Raw genomic sequence first — 23459 nt, forward strand, 5'->3', positions numbered from 1 at the left:
AGATGACACGCCAAAAAGACGTACTATTTGATGGTAAATTGAGTGGTTTTTTTTGTTTGATTGAATTTTTTTTAATGTATTATATGAGGAGTCATTTTGGTCTAGCTTGACATTCCAACATGCCACCTCCTCGACTAATATAAAATCATTTTGGACATTCTCCCATGCCACATTAGATTCAATTTGGGTGAAATTTGCTTGTTTGAAAAAGTAGCTACACGCTAAAGTTTTATGTATTTTTTCACCACATTCAAAGTTGATAATAAAGACCCGAAAACCTATAGTTGATGTGATTTCTGGCTAATAGCCCTAAATTTAATTACTATGAAAACAGTTATTTTCCACAGGTAAACCGTTAGGTATGCAAACAAAAAAATACTAACAAACAAAATGTTCAGAATTTTTTTCTAGACTCTTCCTCGTGTGTTTTTGTGGATTATTTTCTTTTCATCCTTGCTTCCTACAACAAGAAGTGAAAGGATAGGATTCTAATAGAAACATTGCTTCGTTTAGACTCGGTGGGACTTGTTTATGTAGCCTAAAAGCCTTTTAAGGGCCTTACCACTGTCAACAGCTTCTCGAGCTCTCTCCAGAGCTGAAAATACATCTTCTGCACCATCACATCCCAGCAAATGATCGATCATCCCAGCATTTAACACAATCCGGTCATACGCTGGACCCTTCTCACCACGCAGAGCTGACAACCCTAATTCTATATTCCTTGTGACCTGCAGTAGTTGAGTACATCAGTCGAATGTGGTGGTTAGTAACTCATTGCTGCTTTAGCTTTCATGACGAAGCTATACTGGAAGAATCATACTGAACTGTGTCAGAGAGAGAGAGAGAGAGAGAGAGAGAGAGAGATTACAGATCGATCAGTTCTTGGACTATCAGTTGGTTCAAAGCCATAATCCTGGGCATTTACAACGATGTTGAAACTCTCGCGTGATACTCCTATATTAAAACAAAGAGCAGTATTTATTAACTAATGACTACTACTAGCATGTACATCTGCGACTTGTAAAAGAATATCAGTCCTGGAGCTTGATCAATCTAATGACAGCCTCTTCATTCATTTCATTAATAATCAAATTTATTTAATTAGTTAATTTTTACGACCATATATTTCTGCAGTTGCATGGGAAGGCCTAAAATAAGAAACTGGAATATCTACAAACTAGGACAGAAAATTGGCAATAGTTACGCACCATCCATGGCCGAATTAGATGTCTCATTGAGCGATCGGAAACCAGAACAGTAATTAACTGACAGTCCCTTTGATGCACTTGCTGATTTTAATCTGGTAGTCATTGAGAGAGCACCCTCCTCACCCTGAATTATTGTTCAACAATAGATGCATCAAACAAAGGAAATTGAAGGTATGAACTCAAGAAAATTTTTTAGTGCTCTGGCAACTTTAGTACCTTCACAACCAAGCCAGAGTGGACTCCTCTTCGTCTCATTAGCATCAGAAGTGACTCCTCATAACCTCCATGGTAAAATCCAGCAACAATAGCTTCCTTACCCTTAGCCTAAAAGGTAACCACAGTTCCTAATGACTTTAGCACAACTAGATATGTAAATTGATGTGAACTTATCTTAAGAGGCTTACCCTCACAAGTTGCTGAACTTTTTCAGTAGTTGCCAATGGTGGGCGTTTCTTTATATGTTCTCTCAACTCAATCAACGAATAGCTGTTAAAAAAGGAGATGTTATGCACATGTCCAAAAGGATCAAATAAGTAATATGCATAGCACAATAAACAGTTTAAAGCACGCTTCAGGTATAATTGTTAGATTGCCGTACAGAGAAGGTTGGGCTTCTCGCTGACTAATGTAAGCAAAACCAACATCTTCATCCTACACCAAAAAATAAAACAAAAAATGAGGGCATTTAATTGGAATTATTTCCTCAAGCATGTATTTGTTCAATCACAAAAATCATAGGTGGGGGAAGGTTGGAGGACCTCTAGTAGCTCTTTTGCCTGCAATGAGTTTAATTGCGTGTTTGCACCCATGAACTTCAGCATTTGCTCTTCCGTAATGCCACCCTGGAATTCAAGGTTCAAAATAACAGATGCGTAAGCTCTGTGTAAAGTGTTCATTTGAAGAAATATACCAAACAGTCAAATTTTGAGGATATTATCTACATTGAAGCTATTTTTTAAAAGCAGAGATCATATCCTAATGGAAAAGTAAATAGGATGATGACCTTAGGCGGCATCCAGTCCACACCATGAAGCAAGCAAGATTCACCATAGCAGGATCTAACTGCAGCAACAAAAAGTGTACTCCTGAAAAATCGCGTATTACCATCATAAGGTTCACCGTAATGGGTCAAAGATCTTATGTCAGCAACTGGCGCTGGACCTGAATGAGGACATCAGTAAATTTTAGCAAAAAATGTTTAAAGTCCCTATCAGAGGAAAAAAAGAAAGCAAAGAATATCTCGATTCTGCAAGAATGCTAACTGTGAACATTGGAGAAAATTTACCATGTTCATCATCAAATGCAAGGCAGTATGCTTTTAGCTCGCGATCTGTTTCCCTGTTCATGCGCTGGCCTATAAAAAATGCTGCAAGCAGCGACTCACTTGCAGCTGCTGTTTTCTTGTCTTCGGAACTTAGTGGAAGAACATCTCTCAAAACACCCTGAACTTCCTCATACCCCAAATGACCGCCAGCAAGAATTTCCCTGAGGGCACCTACCAGTCTCATCTCGGCAGTCCCATTACCAACAAAAAGAGGACCGATTGAACTACTAACTCCCATAATTGACTGTTCAGGATCAGCTAAAAATATTATATCTGGTGGTAATACGCGCATTAAGTGTGGCCAATAATAGGTCATTGCAGTCCTCTCACCATCACTCCATTGAGTTGGCTCAGGGAAGGCATTTGCTCGGATTGTCATTGCTGCAAAAAACGCTCCAAGCTGTGCTTTGGATACTTCGTCTTCACCTTTGAGCTCTCCTTTAACTGCTTTCCGATGTATTGCAAGTTACTAGCCATTTACAAATTGACCAACAGAAACTATAGAACTTCATACTTCCATTATTCGATCTGAATTAGTACTAATTTTCTTATCATCGCAAATCATTTCACATTTGATATGTTGAGCTGCATAACTAGTTATTTTGATATGTTGAGCGGCATAACTAGTTATTTTGAAGCGAACCATTTGAAATTTCAGCTATTCGATCTGAATTACTTCTACTAATCTTCTCATCATCACAAAACGTTTTACATTTTACATTTTACATATCAACTTCCATAAAATTGCACAACTAGCATTTAGCACCAAATATAAGATGAAATCCAGAGTTTTAACCTGAGCAAGTCAACTCATATTCAATAAATAACAGAAAACAAAATAACTTGAATTCACCTGATTTTAAAATTGTATCTAGAACCTTAAAGGCTTGCTCTGCATTGAGAGGCTTAGTTTGAGTTGGACCAGTGCAGACCTTCGTCTGCGCGTCCAACACAGTCTGATTCGGCCGCCGCAGCTTCGGATTCCGATACGACGTCGAAATCGCTGGATTCCGGATTTCTGATAGCTCATCGAAGGAGACTGAATCGAGAACAGCTTTGATCGAGAAACAACGCTTCGCCGCTGCAATGGGAAAATGTACGGCAGTTTTTGAAATTCGAATTCCTGGCTTGATTTTGAAGTATGGAATTGGAGTTAGAATTCCATCTGAACTGTATAGCGCTTTCATTTCCGCTCCGTTTGGTGGCGGCGGCGAGCGCGGCGAGCGCGGCGGTGGAATGGATTTGCTTTGGGACGGTCGCCAGAAGTAGTAAAGATGTGCAGTCACCAGTGAGGTGAAGGATATGACTTTTTTTTATAGTAGTACTAATCCATTTGAATATTTAATCAAACATATTTCCCTTTTTCTCTCTTTTTTAAATACAACTTGAGGAATTTAAATTATTTTAACCAATTTGCTTCTAAGGCTATCCACAATGGCGCCTAGCGCACCGCCTAGCCGAGCACCGGCGCTAGGCGGTCGCTAGGCGAACCATTGCAGCTTCCGAAAACCGCCGAGCGGTTTTTCGGAATTAAAAATCGCCTAGCGCTAGGCGGTCGACGGGCGCTGGGCGATCCGCTCGGCGCCATTGCAGCGTCGGGATCGCCCAGCGCATCGCCCAGCGGTTTTTTGTTTTTTTTTTAAATTTTCGAGACACTATATATACGCGATTTGCACTTCATTTTCATTCGCACCACTTGTATTAACGAGTACTCTCTCTATTTTAATGTAATTTTTATTATTAATGTACTTTTTAAAATTTTTGTACTTTTTAAAATTTATTGTACTTTTTTAAAAATTAAAATAGTATTATTAATATTTCCCGTATATGTCTCGTAAATTAAATTCCGTATATTGTGTTATTAGTGATGTGGCTATTGATGTGGCTGGGCTATTTATGATGTGGCTAGGCTATGGCTGGGCTATTTCTGATGTGGCAGAAGGATTTTTAGTATTGATGATGTGGCAGGAGGAGTTTGTGGCTGGGCTATGGCTGAGCTATTGCTGAGCTATCACCACTGTGGATACCCTAAAGAATAATTTTACTAGAAGAGTACTACCTAAGAGCATCCACATCTTGCTAGAGCACGGTTGTGGGTCCGAATCCACTTTTATTAGTTTTTTACTCTCTGCTCTTCTTCAAGAGCACAATACCCACATTCATACTCTTCGGCAAGGTCATGCTCATGGGTCTCACCATTCCATTATTTAATTTCAATACTTCAATTACTAAAAATACATTAAAATATAAAAATTACATAATTAAATCCTAAAAAATAAAAATTACAAACTTAAAATCCTAAAAATAAAAAATTACATAATTAAGATCCTAAAAAATAAAAATACATAATTAAAATCCTAAAAAATAAAAAATACATAATTAAAGGCTAAAAAATACCCCGTGGAAGACTATTCCTCTGGCCCTATCTCCAATGTTCTTCGGAGACCCCGTATCATTGCCAAATGTGAATCAAGTTGCTCGGGGGTCATATTTGACCTATCGGTCTAATTGAGTTGGGCCAAAAGGGTCCACAACGAGTTGGTGGGGGGGTTGAGGTGGCTCAAAGGGAGCGGGAGCGGGGGAGGATGGAGTCGCGGCGCGACGACGGTTGGCTGTCGCCTTTTTCCTTCCTTGCGGTCGGCGTTGGGAACTGCTCGGGCCGGCGTCGGGGCTACCCAAGTTAGCTCCGGCGAGCTGGCTAGCCACCTCATCCTCGCCGACGTCGGATAGGGATACCGACCTCGACCGTTTGCTAGAGGATCTGGAGGAGGATGACACGTCTCCCATATATTTCGGATGCGCACACATCTCCTGCCAAGCGTTGAGATACTTGAACGGTTTGTAATTTAGGGATTGGTAGGTCGCTAAGGCGACACTGATGATGTCGAGCTCGCTCCTGCCGCTTCCCGCCGGCCGCTCTTCCTGGAGGTAATACCCCTGGAACTTTTGGATTTCTTCGTTGGCTCTGAATATGGCATTGCGCACCATACTCTCATTGCGCTCGATGGTTCCAGCCGGGCGGTTATCATTGTACCGGCGAGAGACGCGCCACCAAAACCTATCCCCTCTATGGTTCGTGCCAACCTCCGGATCTTCGGAGATAATTAAATAGGCTTTGAATAATTGATCCATCTCCGCCGGAGTTTGAGAGTCGTCGCTCCCTCCCGATCTTGGTTCGGGTGCCCACCCGTATCGCCCATCGGGGCATCTTTGTCGTCCATCGGGTAAGGCCGGTAGCCACCCGAAACTTGAGAACCTAGGGTTTGAGGAGGGGCCGAAAATTACGTTTCCGGACTAGGGAATGGTTATGAGCCGAACCATTCGTGGTTCCAACCGCAGGAGTCGGAGGGGTGATTGACTCAACTTTATTTTACCCAAATAATACCCGCAAGTGTACGGGGTTATCGTTGAAAACAGCAAGCAAGAGTATATCGTATCCCACAGAGACAATTAAGTGTCAACGTAAGTACCACGAACTAATTTCAACTACTATCCAGACGATCAGAAATTTTGGTTTTAAAACTAACAACTACTGAAAACATGTAAATGCAGATATTAAAATAGAACACTTAAACAAGAAAGCAATTAAGCAAGTTGTGTAGGATGATGGAGAAATATGCAGAATTCAAGGATCCGATGCACAACTCATAGCCTAGCCCAATTAAAACCAATTTACCATTTAAAGTCTCCAGAATTGTTAAATCAATCACAATTATAGATTAATCCCCCTCCCGATGTGAGAAATCTGTAGATTATGTGTAATAAGTGAAGTCTCCTTCTAAATCTTAGACCTAACTCCCAAAAGTTTGATTAGATTAATGATCCCACTCAGAATCTCAACTCTCCCGAGTTTTATTGAATAAAGGTGTGGATTATTCCTCTTTCAAGATTAATTATTTCATCGCCCGATCACTCTAAGAAACCCTACACTCCCAATTGGTGATCAAGCAATTGATAGGAAAAAGCACAAGAATAATTCAAACAATTATAAGAGCAAGATAAAAACGAAATCAATTGGATTAAAACTATAAATCAATGCATCTTCACCAAGAATTCTACATGAAAGGTTTAGTTACTCATGTTCAAAGTAGATAACAAAAAAGAAACTAAGAAAAACAGAGGAAACCATGATACGAATTACAATTGGCGGGGGAATCGAAGCTTGAATCTTCAATCTTCTTCCAAGAGTTCTTCGGAGAAAGAGAGAGAGTGTGTTTTTGCGGCTTGGAGCGAATACCCTTTCGTTGCCCTAGCTTTTCTCTTTTTATTTCCCTTTAGAAAAATCACGTCTGGGCTAAAAATCGTCAGTCAGACGGACCCGACAGGGTGGAATTATTGCACATAAAATCCACCCGGTCGGGCAGAAGTCTCTGGAGAACAAAATTGGCCACCCGGCCGGGTAGCTCCCGGCAGTCCTCGCGGCTTTCGTAGATCGGCCATATCTCTCTCATCCGAACTCCGATTGGGGCTTGTGAGGTACCCACGCGAAGCTCTTTCGATGATGAAGACAATGATACTCTCAAAATAGGATTTGGACCCCATATTGATAGGCAGATTAACGTTTGAAGCAGACCCCAATCACAGCTTGACTCATTTTGACCCTTTTTTACCTATTTTAACTTCAAACACTGGATAAACTCATCAAAGCACCTTTATAGTGAAATATGGACGTAAACTCAAGTAATATGCATTTAAACACCAATTATCATTACGTTTAACGCCCAATAAAACAGTTAAAATACGAGTTTATCAGTGATCGCCGGAGCCGGACATTTTTTTTGTAAGAGTGAAAGATTGAGAATTGATAAGAGAAGATGAGAGAATTTAGATGAGAATTGTGTAGTGTGGTGTGAAATTTTTTGTGTGGAAGTGAGGGTATTTATAGATGAAAATGTGAATTTTGGGGAAAAAAATTGAAAAATAAATTAAAAGTGTGGAGAAAATGGATATAATTTGTTGGGAAGTGGGAAAATATTTTTTTTATTTAATTTGGATTATTTTAATTAAATCTGATTTTTTTTAAAAAAAGAAAAAACGAAAATGGCAACGGCTTTGCCGTTGGTCAATCCGGTGCCGCCACGTCAGCTGCTCAGCGGCACGGACGTGCTCGATGCATCGAGCAGCGGTGAGCCGCGCCAGCGGCACGGACGCCGTCCGTCCCTTAGAGCAGCGCTGCGGAAGCTCTAATACTCACTCATACAAAATAAGAAAATTATTGTTTTAGAATTTACTACTCCCTCCGTCCGGCATTAGGAGTCTCATTTCTAGGCGGCACAAGTTTTAAAAAATGTTAATAAAAGTGGATGGAAAAAAATTAGTGGAATAAAAGTCTCACTTGTATATATTAGTTTTAAATAAAATGTGAGTGAAATGCGTTAGTGGAAGGTGAACCTATTACCATTTATGGTAAAAGTGAACCGAGACTTTTATTTGCGGACGGAATAAAATGGAAAAACGGGACTCCTATTCGCGGACGGATGAAATATTGTTTAAGTTTCAAATTTATTTTTATACATATAACGGAATACTTTATTTGCAAAAAAGGGTTTAATCCTCTCCGTAGAAAAAACGCGACTATAAATACCTCCCCTATTTAACTTTCCATTTCTCAAGCCCACACAAATGCAGAAACGAAAAAATTCCAGCTCCAAAAAATCGAAAATGGCGGGATCAGCTTTGGCCATAACCACCACCAACAAGGAGAGTGCGAACCACGCATTCGACGTATGGCAGGTTTCATCAACCGCAGCTCATCCGCTTTAAAGAGTATTATCCTTCTCCGGTGCCGGTTCCGAAGCATCGCCTCCGCGGCGCCTAGATTTCCCCGTCCACCGCCGCATCCATCAAGCTCATTTACGAGAGAACCTCCTCCGGAATGGATGAAGCGGTTCTCGTCCTCTCTCTCGATCAAAAATCCTTGTAAGCTTGAAAATTAGCTCACTGTGTTTGATTTTCTAGTAAAAATTCATCCGTTGTGTAAATCGTGTACTTCCACTACTGTTTTTTTAACTGTTGTGTTCGAATCAGCTTGATCTCGTTACTGCTTATCTCTGTTTTTTGAATCGTGCTTTAATCAGATTAATCGAACATTTGCTTTTCAAAGCAGTCGTTTATGTTGGTAGGTATAGCAGGTTATCATGTCGTTGTTAGGATTTGCTTTGCCTAAATTCGACAATAAAAGTGGCAAACGAAAGAGAAAAAAACGAAAAATAAAGAACACCCAAATTTACGTGGTTCACCAAATATTGGCTACGTCCACGGGCAAAACTAGAGATCCTCGCTATTTCAGAATAGTACAACACTCAAGATAAAACTACCACAATCACTATATATAACGTTGTGCACGTTAGTGTGTGGAATGATTTGTGTGTGTTGGGATGATCTTAGAATGCTACCATGCATTCTATTTATAGGCAAGAGTGCCCACAAATTTTGACATAAATTGCCTACTAAATTTGACAAACAAGAAGTTTGTCATTAATATCCACCGCCTTAAGCCATTCAATTTGACTAACAATCTCCCACTTGAAGACTTGATGAAATCATGTCTTCACACAGTCTCTCTAGTTCTGCCATCCATGTCAGCTTACGTTTCTGCAAGACCAAATGAGGATCTACACCATAGGAACTTGTCTGTTGCGATTGGTTTGGTCAGGACATCTGCTAGATTGTCTTTAGTGTGGATTTTCTGCATATTCACTTGTCCGCTTTCTACCACTTCTCGTACAAAGTGATATTGTACATCTATGTGCTTCGTCCGGGAATGAAAGGCTGGATTCCTTGCAATGTGCAAGGCACTCTGACTATCACAATACAACGATATCACTCGTTGCTTGTGCCTGAGTTCCTCCAAAAGCCTCTGTATCCAAATTGCCTCCTTGCAAGCTTGTGTAGCAGCCATGTATTCAGCTTCCGTTGTAGATAATGCTACCACAGTCTGCAACTTGGAAATCCAGCTCACTGCTCCTCCAGCAAGTGTAAATACATATCCTGTTGTGGATTTTCGCTTATCTTGATCTCCTGCAAAGTCTGAATCGACATATCCCCTAACCGTAAAATCAGATCCCCCAAAACATAAAGCTGCATGTGAGGTCCCTTTAATGTACCTCAGAATCCTTTTTACCGTGCTCCAATGTTCTTTGCCAGGATTTGCCATGTATCTGCTGACTACTCCCACTGCTTGTGCAATGTCTGGTCTTGTGCAGATCATGGCATACATTAGGCTCCCTACTGCTGATGCATACGGCATTCGAGACATCTCTTCCCTTTCCGCTTCATTGCTAGGACTCATTGTTGCGGATAACTTGAAATTGAAAGGAAGTGGGGTAGAAATTGGCTTACAGTCTTGCATGTTGAAACGTCGCAAGACCTTCTTTAAATAGTTCTCCTGTGAAAGCCAAATCTTCCTTTCATTTCTGTCTCGATGGATTTGCATCCCTAGAATCTTGTTTGCTGGTCCCAAATCTTTCATGTCGAACTCCCTAGCTAACTGTGCCTTTAACTCTTGGACTCGATCTTTGTTGGGGCCTGCTACCAACATGTCGTCCACATACAACAGCAAGATAATGAAATCATTATCCCCTTCAAACCTTTTGTAATACGTACAATAGTCTGAACTGAGTCTGTCATACTCCAGGCTTAAAATGAAAGAATCAAATCTCTTGTACCAACATCTCGGCGCCTGTTTGAGACCATACAGAGATTTGTTCAACCTGCAAACCAAGTTCTCCTTGTCTTTTTCAACAAAGCCTTCTGGTTGGAGCATATAAATTTCTTCTTCCAGTTCTCCATGAAGAAATGCAGTTTTAACATCTAGCTGCTCCAAGTGCAAATCAAATGTAGCACACAAGGCCAGTACAACTCTTATAGTTGTAAGTCGAACCACGGGAGAAAATATTTCACTGAAATCAATGCCTTCTTTCTTCTTTCTGAGCATATCCTTTCACCACCAATCGAGCACGATATCGTTCCACTTGATCATTGTTATTACGCTTGATCTTGTACACCCATCTATTTCCAATAGCTTTTCTTCCAGATGGAAGTGGAACTAGATCCCATGTCTTGTTCTTATGTAGAGCCTTCACCTCCTCTTGCATTGCTGCCGTCCATTTGGATGCTTCTGGACAATTAATTGCCTCCATGAACGTTGATGGTTCATCATCCTCAATTAGAAGACAATATGCAACATTGCTCTCAGTTTCATAGTCTGAGAGCCAAGCAGGTAGTTTTCTCTCACGAGATGGCCTCTGGACTTGAGTTTCTTCAATCTCGTTTGGATCATCATTGCTCGGCTCTGGTGTTTCTTCAGAGGAATCCTTCTCCTTGTCGATCCAATCCACTTGAATCTCAGCAGATTGTACATTCTCATTTCTCGTGCTATCATTTTCAGCTTCTTGCAACTGATCTTCTGCAAACTTTACATCCCTGCTGATGATCACCTTGTGGTCAGTAGGATCCCACAGGCGATACCCCTTTACTCCATCAGCATACCCCAAGAAAATACATTTTCTAGATCTTGGATCTAGTTTTGTAACTTCTTGGGTGTTGTACATCACATATGCTGGACATCCAAAAGTATGAATGCGTGAATAGTTTGCTGGCTTCCCCGTCCACATCTCCATTGGTGTCTTCAACTCAATAGCTGTTGACGATGACCGATTTACAACATAGCATGCAGTTTTTACTGCTTCTGCCCAAAATGATTTAGACAATCCAGCAGTTCTTAACATGGCTCTTGTTCTATCCAGAAGAGTCCTGTTCATCCGCTCCGCTACGCCGTTTTGTTGAGGAGTGTAAGGCACTGAAAATTGTCGTTTGATACCTTCCTCTTTACAAAAGCTAACGAACTCATCACTGGTGTATTCTCCACCATTGTCAGTCCTTAAGCACTTGATTTTCTTTTCGGCTTCCAGTTCTACTTGCGCCTTGAATACTTTGAAGATTGAAAATACGTCTCCCTTTCTCTTGATTGGATACACCCAACATCTCCGGGAGTAATCATCAATAAATGACACAAAGTATTCAGCTCCTCCTAAGGACTTAACCGGCGCTTTCCAGACATCAGAATGGATAAGCTCCAGTATGGATTTACTTCTAGAACTGGAGTTGTTGAACTGCAATCTGTGCTGCTTGCTTGTAACACAATGCTCACAAAAGGGTAAAGAAACCTTTGTGAGATCACTGAGCAACCCTTGCTCAGCGAGAATCTTCAAACCTCGTTCCGTCAAATGACCAAGTTTTCGGTGCCATAGCATCGTTGATTCTTCTGCTTTGCTTGTCACGACCGCTGCTTCTCCATGTTGAAATGTGTCTCCTTTAAGCATGTACAGATTGGATCCAACTTTCTCCGCCTTCATCACCACAAGTACACCTTTGATGACCTTCAAGATCCCATTTTCGATGCGACTCTTGCATCCAAGATCATCCAGTTGTCCCAAAGACAACAAATTTTTCTTGAGTCCTCTAACATGTCGTACATCCTGAATAGTACGTACTGTACCATCAAACATTTTTATTTTGATAGTACCAACTCCAGCAATCTCCAAGGCTTGATCGTTGCCCATGTACACCGATCCTCCCGGAATACATTCATATTTGTGAAACCATTCCCTCCGGGGTGTCATGTGCCATGTTGCTCCCGAGTCTAGGAACCAGACATCAGAGTACGCCTTTCTGCCCTCTGCTTGGGTTGATACTTCACCGTACAGTACTTCTCCATCATCTGAAGCACTTGCTACACAACTTTGAGCATTTGATTTTTCATGCTCTCCACCCTTCTTCTTGTTCCAACAATCTCTCTTCAAATGACCCTTTTTGCCGCAGCCAAAGCACTTGATATTTTTCAAGTGTCTCGACTTCGATCTACCTTTGTTGTGACTCCCACTGGGGCCACGCTCCATCGATCTCCCCCTCGTTACTGATAAAGCCTCTGCTTGGTGTGAACTCACATGTTGATCTTCTTTGTTTTTGCGTCGGCTTTCTTCTTCAAGAACAGAGGCAGCAACATTGTCGAAGATTAATTGGTCCGCCACAAGGTTGTTTGTGAGGTTGATAACAAGTTGATCGTATGAATCAGGTAGACTCTGAAGCAGGAGCTCTGCGCATTCAGCTTCTTGGATTGTGTGGCTCAACGTGGTCAGTTGAGAGAACATGGTGTTGAGAGTGTTGATATGGTCAGTCACTGTTGTTGACTCCGCCATTCTCAGGGTATATAATCTCCTTTTCAAGAAGATTTTGTTATGCAGCGACTTTGCCTCGTACAATTTGGTTAATGTGTCCCAAATTTCTTTTGATGTTTTCTTCTCCGCTACACTGGATAATACTCCATCAGCAAGTGCCAAGTGTAGATTGGCAATTGCATTGCCATCCACCTCGTTCCACTTGTCATCCGTCATGTCCGCGGGTTTGACACCAATTGCTGCAAGGCAATTGTCTTTTCTCAAAATTGCCATCATCTTCAATTTCCATAGAGCAAAATTGCTCCCATTGAACTTTTCAATGTCGAATTTGGCCGCCATGGTTTGAATCCACCACCAGAAGGAATTTCCGACTGCTATTTTATTTGAACAAAATTTCCGCTCGCCAATTAATCAAGCTAATCCTGTTGGCACAATAACCACACAAAACAATGATTTGGCGGTATAACCTGCCTTTCAGAAAATTAGCTTAGGAGGTAGCACCTTCCATAAATTATAAAATCAAGGAGGTAGAACCTTCCATAAAATAGGCGGTAGAACCAGCCGTAATAAATAGCAATCCTTAACCAATGGCTCTGATACCACTGTTAGGATTTGCTTTGCCTAAATTCGACAATAAAAGTGGCAAACGAAAGAGAAAAAAACGAAAAATAAAGAACACCCAAATTTACGTGGTTCACCAAATATTGGCTACGTCCACGGGCAAAAATAGAGATCCTCGCTATTTCATAATAGTACAACACTCAAGATAAAACTACCACAATCACTATATATAACGTTGTGCACGTTAGTGTGTGGAATGATTTGTGTGTGTTGGGATGATCTTAGAATGCTAACATGCATTCTATTTATAGGCAAGAGTGCCCACAAATTTTGACATAAATTGCCTACTAAATTTGACAAACAAGAAGTTTGTCATTAATATCCACCGCCTTAAGCCATTCAATTTGACTAACAGTCGTGAAGCTAAATTTGTCGTTATTGAGTAGAGAAATTGAATTTCTTTGTCAATGTAGTTTTTATTAAAAGTTCATGCGGTTCCATATGAAAACCAATTGGTGATAGACTGATAGGAGGAGGAGCCACGAGACTTATAGTGTGATTCTACTTCTATCTTTAAACTGACGTGCCATATTTGTTTTGTTTCATTGTGCCAATGGTTCTATGGTAAAGAGATGGGAAATTATACTAACGAGTGTAGCCATTGAATCGGTTTCTGTTTGCTTCAAAATGTTTAGCATTCTTTCCCAATATGATGTTTACAGGAGCTGCTTTCCATCTTGAAGTTCATGTCCTCAAATATCATGTTTATCGGAAGAGCAACCATATCTTTAGGATTGGAGGTGAAGATAACAAGGATGATAATGCAAGAGGAATAGACTTTTCTCTGGCAGTGGGGACTGGAGAGTAGTGGTGATAACTGAATCACTTACCGAAAGCGACCACATTACCTAATGAAGTTCTAAATTGATTAACACTGAACTTTGTAGTGCATAAATTTTAGCATGATTTTAATTTCAACTTCAATCATCGTATATGGCTTCATAGTTATGCTTCCATTATAGGATCACTGTACAGCTGTAACAGCATAATTTTCCCACAGAATATCTATGTGCACGATTATCATAGAATAGACTAGCTTGGAACTCTGCCGATATATGCACAACTAGCTTAGTGTCTTTGTTTATCTGAGTGGGCTTATATTAGATCCTAGCTGGTGTCAATTAGCAAATTACTGACCAGTTATGAAAATGAAACCCAACAGTATATCGATATATTTACGGAAGCAATGGTGAGCTGCAGTACACACAATCAGTGGTCTGCAAAGATGGAACCGATTTTCCTCAAAGTCAGAGTACCCAACTGATGCTTACAAGCTGTGGTTTAGAAGCAACTCAAGATTCAAAGCACACTTGAAGCTGCAAAGACAGGCTGTATATCCTCCAAGGTTTATCATCAGCTACTGCCCTGCAGTTGCTGAAGGGCATCTATCCTCTAGTTTAATGCATCTTTCACTGATTATCTGGGAGCAGCTGGAGATCTAAAAACCCAATTTCTGGTAAAGCCTTGATCCAGAGACTCAGTTATCCTTTTACTTATCGCCTCAGTTCACTAATTTTAGTCCATTCACTTCCATGCAGCAATATCTGGAAGTAATTCCTTTTAAAGGGACACAAATAATTCTCTCGTATCCTAATTGATCTGTCTAATGCTATATTCACTATGACTAACAAGTAGCAAATTGATTCATTTTCATCAATATTTCAGAGCTACTTGCAACTGTAGAGAATGTCATCAGCCAGTTAGGAGATGAGGTGTGATGTAAGTTGAATTTTTCGAAGCCAACACAAATATGCAAATAAGGTATGTAAGGAATAGAATTTATCATGTTTTCAATCTTTACACAATTTCAATATAAACTCCTTATCTTTAGCATTTTTATGGATCTTTAATGCATTACGCTTAAGGGGAGAGAGAAATCTGGAACCCTACTTAGGAAAAAAAGATGCAAAACCAGTCCCTTTTCTAGTTAACAGCCCTGCACTGCTTCCTGACCTCTCCTTGATCTCCCACGAGCACCTCCTTCTCCCCGAGCTTCTTCATCGAGTTGGTGAACTTTGCGATCCAACCAGCCTGATCGTCTACGAACTTCTTCATCATGCTGTTCCCCCGTGGATCCCTTGCCAGGTTGTGATCTGACTCAATCAACGCCCTGTTGGTCAGCAGCTCCTTGTAGAAGCGGGAGTCCATCTTGTGGTGCGAGTAGGGATCGAACGGCACATCCTGGATCTCGCTCTGGCAGACTGTCATCGTCTGCTTCTTGATCCAGTTGTCGATATTTTTCTGCTTCTCCTTGTCGCGAAACCTCCCGGCGACGATGCTGCAGTGGGCAGTCCCGATGGAGTGTGCGCCGACGAGGAGGATTAGATCCTCCAACGTCATCCCCTTCTTCTCGAAGAGGCGGATGTTTTCCTCGGCCGTGGCGTCCGGGAGTGGAAGGTTGCCCTCGACGTTCACAGCGAGGGAGGCACTTGCGTCGCGGCGCCCAGCTGCGATGCTGAAGGCAGGCACGCCCGAGTAGACGAGGGAGTCGCGGGTGGCGAACGCAAGGATGTCCGCACAGGAGACCACCCCGGGGCACGCCTTCTCGAGCTCAGCCTTGATGTCATCGACGACTTCGTAGCCCCGACCTGCTCGTGCGTAGGCGTCGTGTCGAGGAGGATTGAAGCATCGCACCCCTGCATGCAAAGTTGATTGCATTTACTTTGAGGACAATTATATCCGAATTACTTTACTCAAATGACTCTTACCGTGACGTAACAGTCATGGAAAAAGAGGCGAACAAAGCCTGCAGCATACGTTGGATCCTTTAGAAAATGTTTGTGAATGGTCGCATTCACAATCTTCTCAACATCGGGACAACTCTGCTCGTAAAACATTTTCCTCAGCCCGCCCTTCCCGGGCCCTTCCACGGGCTTGTTTACTGGCTCTTGCACGGGCTGATTCTCAAGCTCTTGCTCGGGTATATTTGCGGGCTCTTCCACTGGCTTGTTCTGGGGCTCTTGCTTGGGCATATTCGCGGCTTCTTCCACAGGCTCGTTCGTGGGCTTGGGTTCTTGCACAAGTCCGGAATCTGTTGCTCAGGTTTGGAGTTGGGATCCTGCACTACAAGCCGGTTTCAGGTTCGACCTGCTGCAACAATCGCTCGTTGGCTGCAGGCTTCAACGAATCAGCAGAATCGTCTCCTATACCATGGTCCCTCTCATGCTCCGGAATTTTGAAATCTCGTTCATCTTCAGGAGGGTGCCTGAAATTGTGCTGCTCCGGAGCGTCAAAATCCTGATGATCATCGGTAGGAGGATGACTGAAGGCAAGGCCCAGCCCGGAAAGCCCTGAGACATGAAGGAAGTATCCGGATGCCAGCATTGCATAGGAAAGGAATGCTACTATGAGGATTCCTATTCTGGAAGCCATCATTTTGTTAAGCTAATTATTTTCCCTAAAATATTTTGGGTGATGAGATGGTGGATTGCGAGGCATGATGAGTTCTTTTCATGGTTGTTGAGTTTATGTGAAAAAAAGTTGTTGGAGGCTGGGAGGGATTTCAGGCTTTTGAAAATGGATGGAACCTCGAAGTGCTGATGTGTTTAATTTGGCTGGGAAAGAAGAAGGCCGTGAGTTATAAGACGAGCCAAATCTCAAGTTAAAAATTAGTGTGTTGATAATAGTAAGTATTTAGGATAAAGTATTGTTCAATATTATTATTATTTTCTTATATGCCGTGAGTAGTTAATTTTTATTACAACCTACAAAGAAATTGATCATTTGATCTTATTACTATCAGCTTGCTACAAAAAATGAGAGGCCTAATTAAATAATTCAAATCAATTGGAAAATTGTGTTTCTGGATTTGAAATAAGTTTCATGTTGGAGTTGATCGAGAACGTCCGCCCGCAACACACACTATTGGGACAACCGGACACCTTCCGTTGTGAGAGCGGCAATCTGTCATGCGCCTGCCCCTCTCCTCGACAAATGAGAAGCTGCCATGAAACTTACTCATGGGTTTCGTTTCTACTGTTTTTATTTTTTAAAATCAATAAAATTATATTTAATTTTAAAATTTATTTCACTATTCAAAATATAGATGAGTGTTATATTGCTAACCCAATACTTAATTGCTAACTACAATTAAATAATACATTAGATATTTAAATTAAGGGCATAGATCATTAGCCCCGGAATGTCAATACGATCAACAAAAAATGTCAATAAGGGTATTAAGGTTTATTTACAACAAATTAGTTGTAACTAACTTTTGAAAAATATCACATAACTTTAAAATGCATATAACTTTATCGATTAAAATTTTTTTTTGCACAACATATATTAAATTAAAGATAATTTCATAAGGATTCTAATGAGATCTCACTTTCATATGCTCCGATATCAAAATTTGAAAAAAAATCGAAATTTTTTAATTTTTTCGTACAACAACAAATGTCACATAATATATAAAATATGTCAATATAATACATGTATAATGTCAAAATGTGTTAACATTCTTAAAGCATTGTGTTGATATTTTCGAAACACTATATTGACATTTTCATCCAAAACACTAATTTGGTAGGTTTTTTTTTTTTATCTTTTTCGATTTAATTAATAAAAATGAAAATTACACGTGACAAATTAGTTGTAGTTAACAATTAAATAATGAGTTAGCAATTGATCACTCCCCTCAAAATATATCCATTATCCAAGGGAATTCTACCAATTTTTTTCTTCATATTTTATCATTCAATATCTTCTATGCTCATTTTTAAATACTGCAGTTAATTCTTAATTTTTTTCACTTTAAATATTTACATAACCCTCAATTTCCTTTCTAATTTATCTCTAAAATTTTACACTAAGTTCGGCACCAGCAATCCATTAGCACAATGGTACACAACATGGCAGATTTTCCCATGTCGGGCCATGGGCACCTCGGATCTACGACTCTGCAAAGCCTCAACCATTGCTACCTAGAAGGTTGATTCTATTTACTCGGTTATCTTCTCTATATCAAAATAAAAAATACTACAATCTAAATGAAACCTAAAAAAGGATAAATTCTGATCATAATATTCATGAATTTTAATACTATCTAAATTTTACTATAAGCAAAATAAGCATGTAGCCTATTTGTAATACATTATTGATGTGTTGCATATGTTTTTAAAATTGATTAGATAGTTAAGTTGTGTCAAGTGCGTTGAAAATAATGATAAAATTGATTGGTGCACCTCATCTGCGTAGAATTCTTTGGATGCTATATTAAATTATAATTTTACCCAAATCATTCCTTGTGGAAAAATGGAAAGAAATATTAAAATTTATAATTTTTATGAATGTTTTCTAAAACTGCAAGTTAGAGTATAAGGATAGTACGAGAAAGGGAGAAATGCGGATAAAATAGAAGAGAGAAAGAGATAAAAAGTGGATAATAAAATAAAAAAAATACTATTGATTTTTAGAAGACTAATTTTGGTGGACCGTCAAAATAGAAACATAGAGTTTTGTTTTTTTTGATGGATGGCATAATTTAACCAAAAATTATGATTTACTACTACTATAAAATGTGCAAAACCTACATGTAATGTACTTTGAAGCTTAAATGCAAAGTGGGCCTTCTTATTATAGAGTAGATGATCATAAGCCCATAATAAATGGGCCATCAACCGCAGTCAGTCGGATCTTAGTCTCTCCACTAATTGAAATTTCTGTCGTTCTTAGCTGAATTCTAATGGAAAAACAGGAGAAGATCCAACTTAAATATTCTCCCAAATCTCTTTCTCACACACTCCGACAACAATGACGCGGCCATTTCACCCTTCAATTTCCACATAATTTCGGGATCAGTATCGGATCTCGCCGCCATTGATTCCAGCAGCTCCTCATCTGCGACTCTTTGTATGCAATTGTACCGGAGGAAATTGAGTGGAAATTTAAAAATTCGACTGATTCAGCGTAGAAATGGCGGGAGCAGCATCGGCGCTGTTCCTACTGGACATTAAGGGTAGGGTTCTGGTGTGGCGGGACTACCGCGGAGATGTCTCAGCCACCCAGGCAGAAAGCTTCTTCGCTAAGCTCATGGAGAAAGAGGTGAGATTTCTCTATGATTCGAGATTGGGTTGGTGGTGTGGTCGCTTTTGTTTTGCTTGTCAGTATAAATGTTGAAATGATCGATTCGCTCCGTGGTTGTAGCTGTAGTGCGACGTATCAGGTTCAATTAGGCAAATCGTGAGCTTGATCTGATGTTCCGTGCGTATAATTGATTTCAATTGATGATACTTATTAATATTCTGCTGTGTTGAGGCTGGATAGGTTTCGTTGTGTTGTTGGGAAACTGAGTTAATTTAGCTAGATGCAGATTTGATCAGTTCATTTGACCTGGATGAGAACATGTACTCTGGGCTTAATATAGTTTTGGTTGGAAATGATTACTTTTGGATTAGTCTGGGGGATTGTTTTTGATAGAATTGAATATTCTTTGCTAAGCTTTTGTTATTGGAGAGGCAACTGTTTGGATTTGAGAAAAATGTGTAGAAAGAGGATAATCAGTTCAAGTTTCATTTCTGATTCTAATTCATCTTTTAGTAACTTAGGTGTAACTGGAATTGGAATTTGGAGGCTCCTAGCTGATGCAAATTGTGTAGTCCAGGGTCAAACTTTTCTCTGCTAGTTATGAAGGCGCTTCTTTTGTTTTGTGTTTTGTAACTTGTAAGCAAAGGGTTTTTACCCTCATAATTCATAAGGTACCATTTTTCTGTGAAGTGTGAACTTGCTTTATAGCAAGTGGATTTTTGCGAGACATGGTGAATTGGTAATACAGTACAGTTTTAGATTGCAACTGTTAGTACCTGTTTTTCTGATTTGATTTATGGTTTTCTTTAAATTATTATTTAGCATAGTTTGTATAAGTAGTTACCAATTAATGATTGAGGATTTGCACTTAAGTGAATTAGATGGTTAATGCACTTCTAATTTCTATTTTGTAATGATGTAGGGTGACCCAGAGACCCAGGATCCTGTTGTTTATGATAATGGTGTGACGTACATGTTTATACAACACAACAATGTATATCTCATGACTGCATCTCGGAAAAACTGCAATGCTGCTAGCCTTCTTTTATTCCTACACCGAGTAGTCGATGTAAGCATTATTATTGGTAATCAAGATCCCATTCTCTAATTATGGTCTATACCCCAGTCATTTAATATGTTAACTTCAATAATTACATTTTTCTTGACAGGTCTTCAAGCATTACTTTGAAGAATTAGAAGAAGAATCACTGAGAGATAATTTTGTTGTAGTGGTATGGGAAGTTCATTGTTCTCTCCTTTTGAAATATATAAACACAATCTTGATGAGAGAATTCAACAATTTTTATCTGATATTTCTAGTATGAGCTACTAGACGAAATTATGGACTTTGGTTACCCACAATACACCGAAGCGAAGATTCTTAGCGAGTTCATCAAGACTGATGCTTACAGGATGGAAGTGGCACAGAGGCCTCCGATGGCAGTCACAAATGCAGTGTCATGGCGCAGTGAAGGGATTCGTTACAAAAAGAATGAAGTGAGTATTCCTTGCGTAACATGTGATGCAAATCTTGAACACTGGATTATATGGGCTTTTGTTCGTTGTGCAGGTCTTTCTTGATGTTGTGGAGAGTGTCAATATACTAGTCAATAGTAATGGCCAAATAATTAGGTCAGATGTTGTTGGGGCACTAAAGATGCGAACGTATTTGAGGTTAGTTCTCGCTCCATGACTTTTATGTATCTTCTGCTCTAATTGCAAGTAGAACGATATGATATTAGCTCTTGCCGTTATCATGGATCAGAATAACATGCATTATAATCAAGAAAACCATGTAGAAAGTTTTTACAAGCCCAAATCGGTACCTTCACTTTGTATTCTTGAAATGATGAAGTTTCAAGGATTTTTTCTGGATGCTATACTACTTCATATACAGATGACTCTTCTCTCAGTATGTTCATATACATAAGTCACTATATAATTTTTTCAATTTGTTACCTCTATCAGTCTCTCTCTGTTGATTTTAATTTATTCTACAACTTGATGTCCTTTATGTGATTTTTCATTGCAATCAAATCAAATATAAGTTGATAACTAGTTGTATGTTGTAACTCATGATGGTTTATCCGTTGCAGTGGTATGCCCGAGTGTAAACTTGGACTGAATGACAGAGTTTTGCTTGAAGCCCAAGGGCGAGCTACTAAGGGAAAAGCCATTGATCTCGACGACATCAAGTTTCATCAGTGTGTAATTCAGCTTTATCATTTTTCCAATATATTGTTTCTGTTGATTGTTGGATAACAAATCGTAAATGCTGCTCATGTCTGCCCATGTTACTGACTTTGCTTTATTGGTCTTATTCTGATTGGTGATTCAGATGTGTGCGGTTGGCTCGGTTTGAGAATGATAGAACCATAGCCTTCATACCTCCTGATGGATCGTTTGATCTAATGACTTACAGGCTCAGCACTCAGGTTGGTTTGCCAATTTGCTGTTCAGATCCATCCCCTTATTACAACTTAGAGTAGAATGTACCTTGAATGTGTGAATAATCATCTAAAATTATTGATCATAAGCTAAAACCTGAAACTTTTCTATTGAAGTAGGAATGGCACGATATCAATTTCTTGTCTGCTGGATTGTTGGAAAAATTTTGGGGTTGTAACAATTTTCTGATGTAGTGATATTTTGTCCACCTTACGTTTATTAGTGATTTGAAGAACTGAGTTACTTTTATTCCAGGTAAAGCCTCTAATATGGGTTGAAGCTCAGGTAGAAAGGCACTCTAGGAGCCGAATAGAATTTATGGTGAAAGCCAGGAGCCAATTCAAGGAGCGTAGGTATAGTACCTGCATCTGTTGTAGTATTATCTATGTTATTTCCTTTTTCCACCCTTCTTGCCGTAGTTTATGAATGTCAAATTCATCACTCATGTAATTTTGAATTTCAGCACCGCAACGAATGTTGAAATTGAGATACCTGTGCCACCTGATGCTACTAATCCAAATGTTCGTACCTCAATGGGATCTGCTACTTATGCTCCAGAAAATGATTCACTAATTTGGAAAATTAAATCTTTTCCCGGTGGCAAGGTTGGAATTTTTTTGGGTTAACTCAGATTTTCTTTCGTTTTTTCCTTTCCTTAAGATGGTCTGTGGTGTTGGACTTAATTTGCTTGGCAAATTTCTTGTTGTTGATTGTTACGTTTTTTTGTGTTTTCAGGAATATATGTTGAGAGCAGAGTTTAGGCTTCCCAGTATCACATCAGAGGATGCAGCTCCAGAAAGAAAGGCTCCCATAAGGGTGAAGTTTGAAATACCATACTTCACTGTTTCAGGAATACAGGTGAGCATATAAGCAGATAATCTATACCTTGAATCGTTGCTAAAGCCACTCACCATTGAAACTCGATACTGTAGGTCCGTTACTTGAAAATCATCGAAAAGAGTGGCTACCAGGCTCTCCCATGGGTGAGGTATATAACAATGGCTGGTGAATACGAGCTTAGACTTATTTGATTTCCGCCTCTCTGCACGGGATTGCTTAGCCTGCAATGCTTTGAACTCCACTCTATCGACAGCCATGCCGTATCATGTGTTACTCAAAGAAGTGGCTGTACAGCAAATCATTCATAAATTGGGAGTTGTTCTATCTTACTGCTGCTTGTATCATGAGGATATTTGTGATCGTTAATGTCACATTGTTCATTCCTTCAACCTTTCAGTTTTCCTTATCAAAGTGCAAGTTTTGGATTGAAAACACACTAATACTTTGTATAGGAGAAGCACCAAATACTAATCAGTTGTCCATTGTACCTTGTTGTCTTGTCTGTGAGAAATTGTTATCTTTTTGCAATAATTCATTTAATTGCCTATAAATTTATTAGGTTTTGTCAAATTTTGTGATTTTTTTGAAAATAAATATATATTTTTTTGTTTTGGGCTGGCTTTTGAGGGGCCGCATGATCTTTGGGTTGCACCTCAATGGCCAACCCTCTCTTTGGGCTGCAGTTGCGAGGTTACTCATCGTGCTGATTGTCGATTGTTTATGCTCTCAAACTTGATTAATAATTGTCAATTTTCTAGATTGATGCTCAAGTTGAGTTTCTTCATTGTTGTTATATTATAGCCGAGTTGTTAT

At 39.8% G+C, this 23459-nt stretch overlaps 2 protein-coding genes and 1 pseudogene across 2 annotated transcripts; 1 reads left to right on the forward strand and 2 right to left on the reverse strand.

Moving 5' to 3' along the window:
* Positions 1–284: 284 nt before the first annotated feature.
* Positions 285–3848, reverse strand: LOC121768325 (anthranilate phosphoribosyltransferase). Its single transcript, XM_042164795.1, has 10 exons — positions 3386–3848; positions 2494–2976; positions 2212–2369; positions 1967–2050; positions 1807–1859; positions 1613–1694; positions 1425–1532; positions 1209–1332; positions 869–954; positions 285–728 (listed from the first exon to the last, which is right to left on the reverse strand). The coding sequence occupies exons 1-10, from the start codon at positions 3717–3719 to the stop codon at positions 510–512; spliced, it is 1731 nt and encodes a 576-aa protein (XP_042020729.1). The 5' UTR covers positions 3720–3848; the 3' UTR covers positions 285–509.
* Positions 3849–14998: 11150 nt separating this feature from the next.
* On the reverse strand, positions 14999–17085 carry LOC121767778 (annotated as a pseudogene).
* Positions 17086–19013: 1928 nt separating this feature from the next.
* LOC121769042 (AP-1 complex subunit mu-2-like) lies at positions 19014–23216 on the forward strand. The gene is made up of 11 exons (XM_042165697.1): positions 19014–19376; positions 20281–20427; positions 20528–20590; positions 20679–20855; positions 20929–21032; positions 21455–21562; positions 21697–21793; positions 22062–22159; positions 22270–22411; positions 22542–22664; positions 22739–23216. Exons 1-11 carry the CDS (start codon positions 19248–19250, stop codon positions 22835–22837), a joined length of 1287 nt encoding a protein of 428 aa, XP_042021631.1. The 5' UTR covers positions 19014–19247; the 3' UTR covers positions 22838–23216.
* The last annotated feature ends 243 nt before the right edge of the window (positions 23217–23459 follow it).

This window comes from Salvia splendens, chromosome 15, assembly GCF_004379255.2.
Source record: "Salvia splendens isolate huo1 chromosome 15, SspV2, whole genome shotgun sequence".
Classification (NCBI taxonomy): domain Eukaryota; kingdom Viridiplantae; phylum Streptophyta; class Magnoliopsida; order Lamiales; family Lamiaceae; genus Salvia; species Salvia splendens.

Coding starts and splice junctions, on each gene's coding strand:
- LOC121768325 (XM_042164795.1), bottom strand. CDS start 3,719: ATGAAAGCGCTATACAGTTCAGATGGAATTCTAACTCCAATTCCATAC. Junction 1,695..1,806: donor CGAGAAGCCCAACCTTCTCT/GTACGGCAATCT, acceptor CTTTTTTAACAG/CTATTCGTTGATTGAGTTGA. Junction 729..868: donor GTCCAAGAACTGATCGATCT/GTAATCTCTCTC, acceptor CAACTACTGCAG/GTCACAAGGAATATAGAATT.
- LOC121769042 (XM_042165697.1), top strand. CDS start 19,248: ATGGCGGGAGCAGCATCGGCGCTGTTCCTACTGGACATTAAGGGTAGG. Junction 20,856..20,928: donor TTCGTTACAAAAAGAATGAA/GTGAGTATTCCT, acceptor TTCGTTGTGCAG/GTCTTTCTTGATGTTGTGGA. Junction 21,563..21,696: donor GACGACATCAAGTTTCATCA/GTGTGTAATTCA, acceptor TTGGTGATTCAG/ATGTGTGCGGTTGGCTCGGT.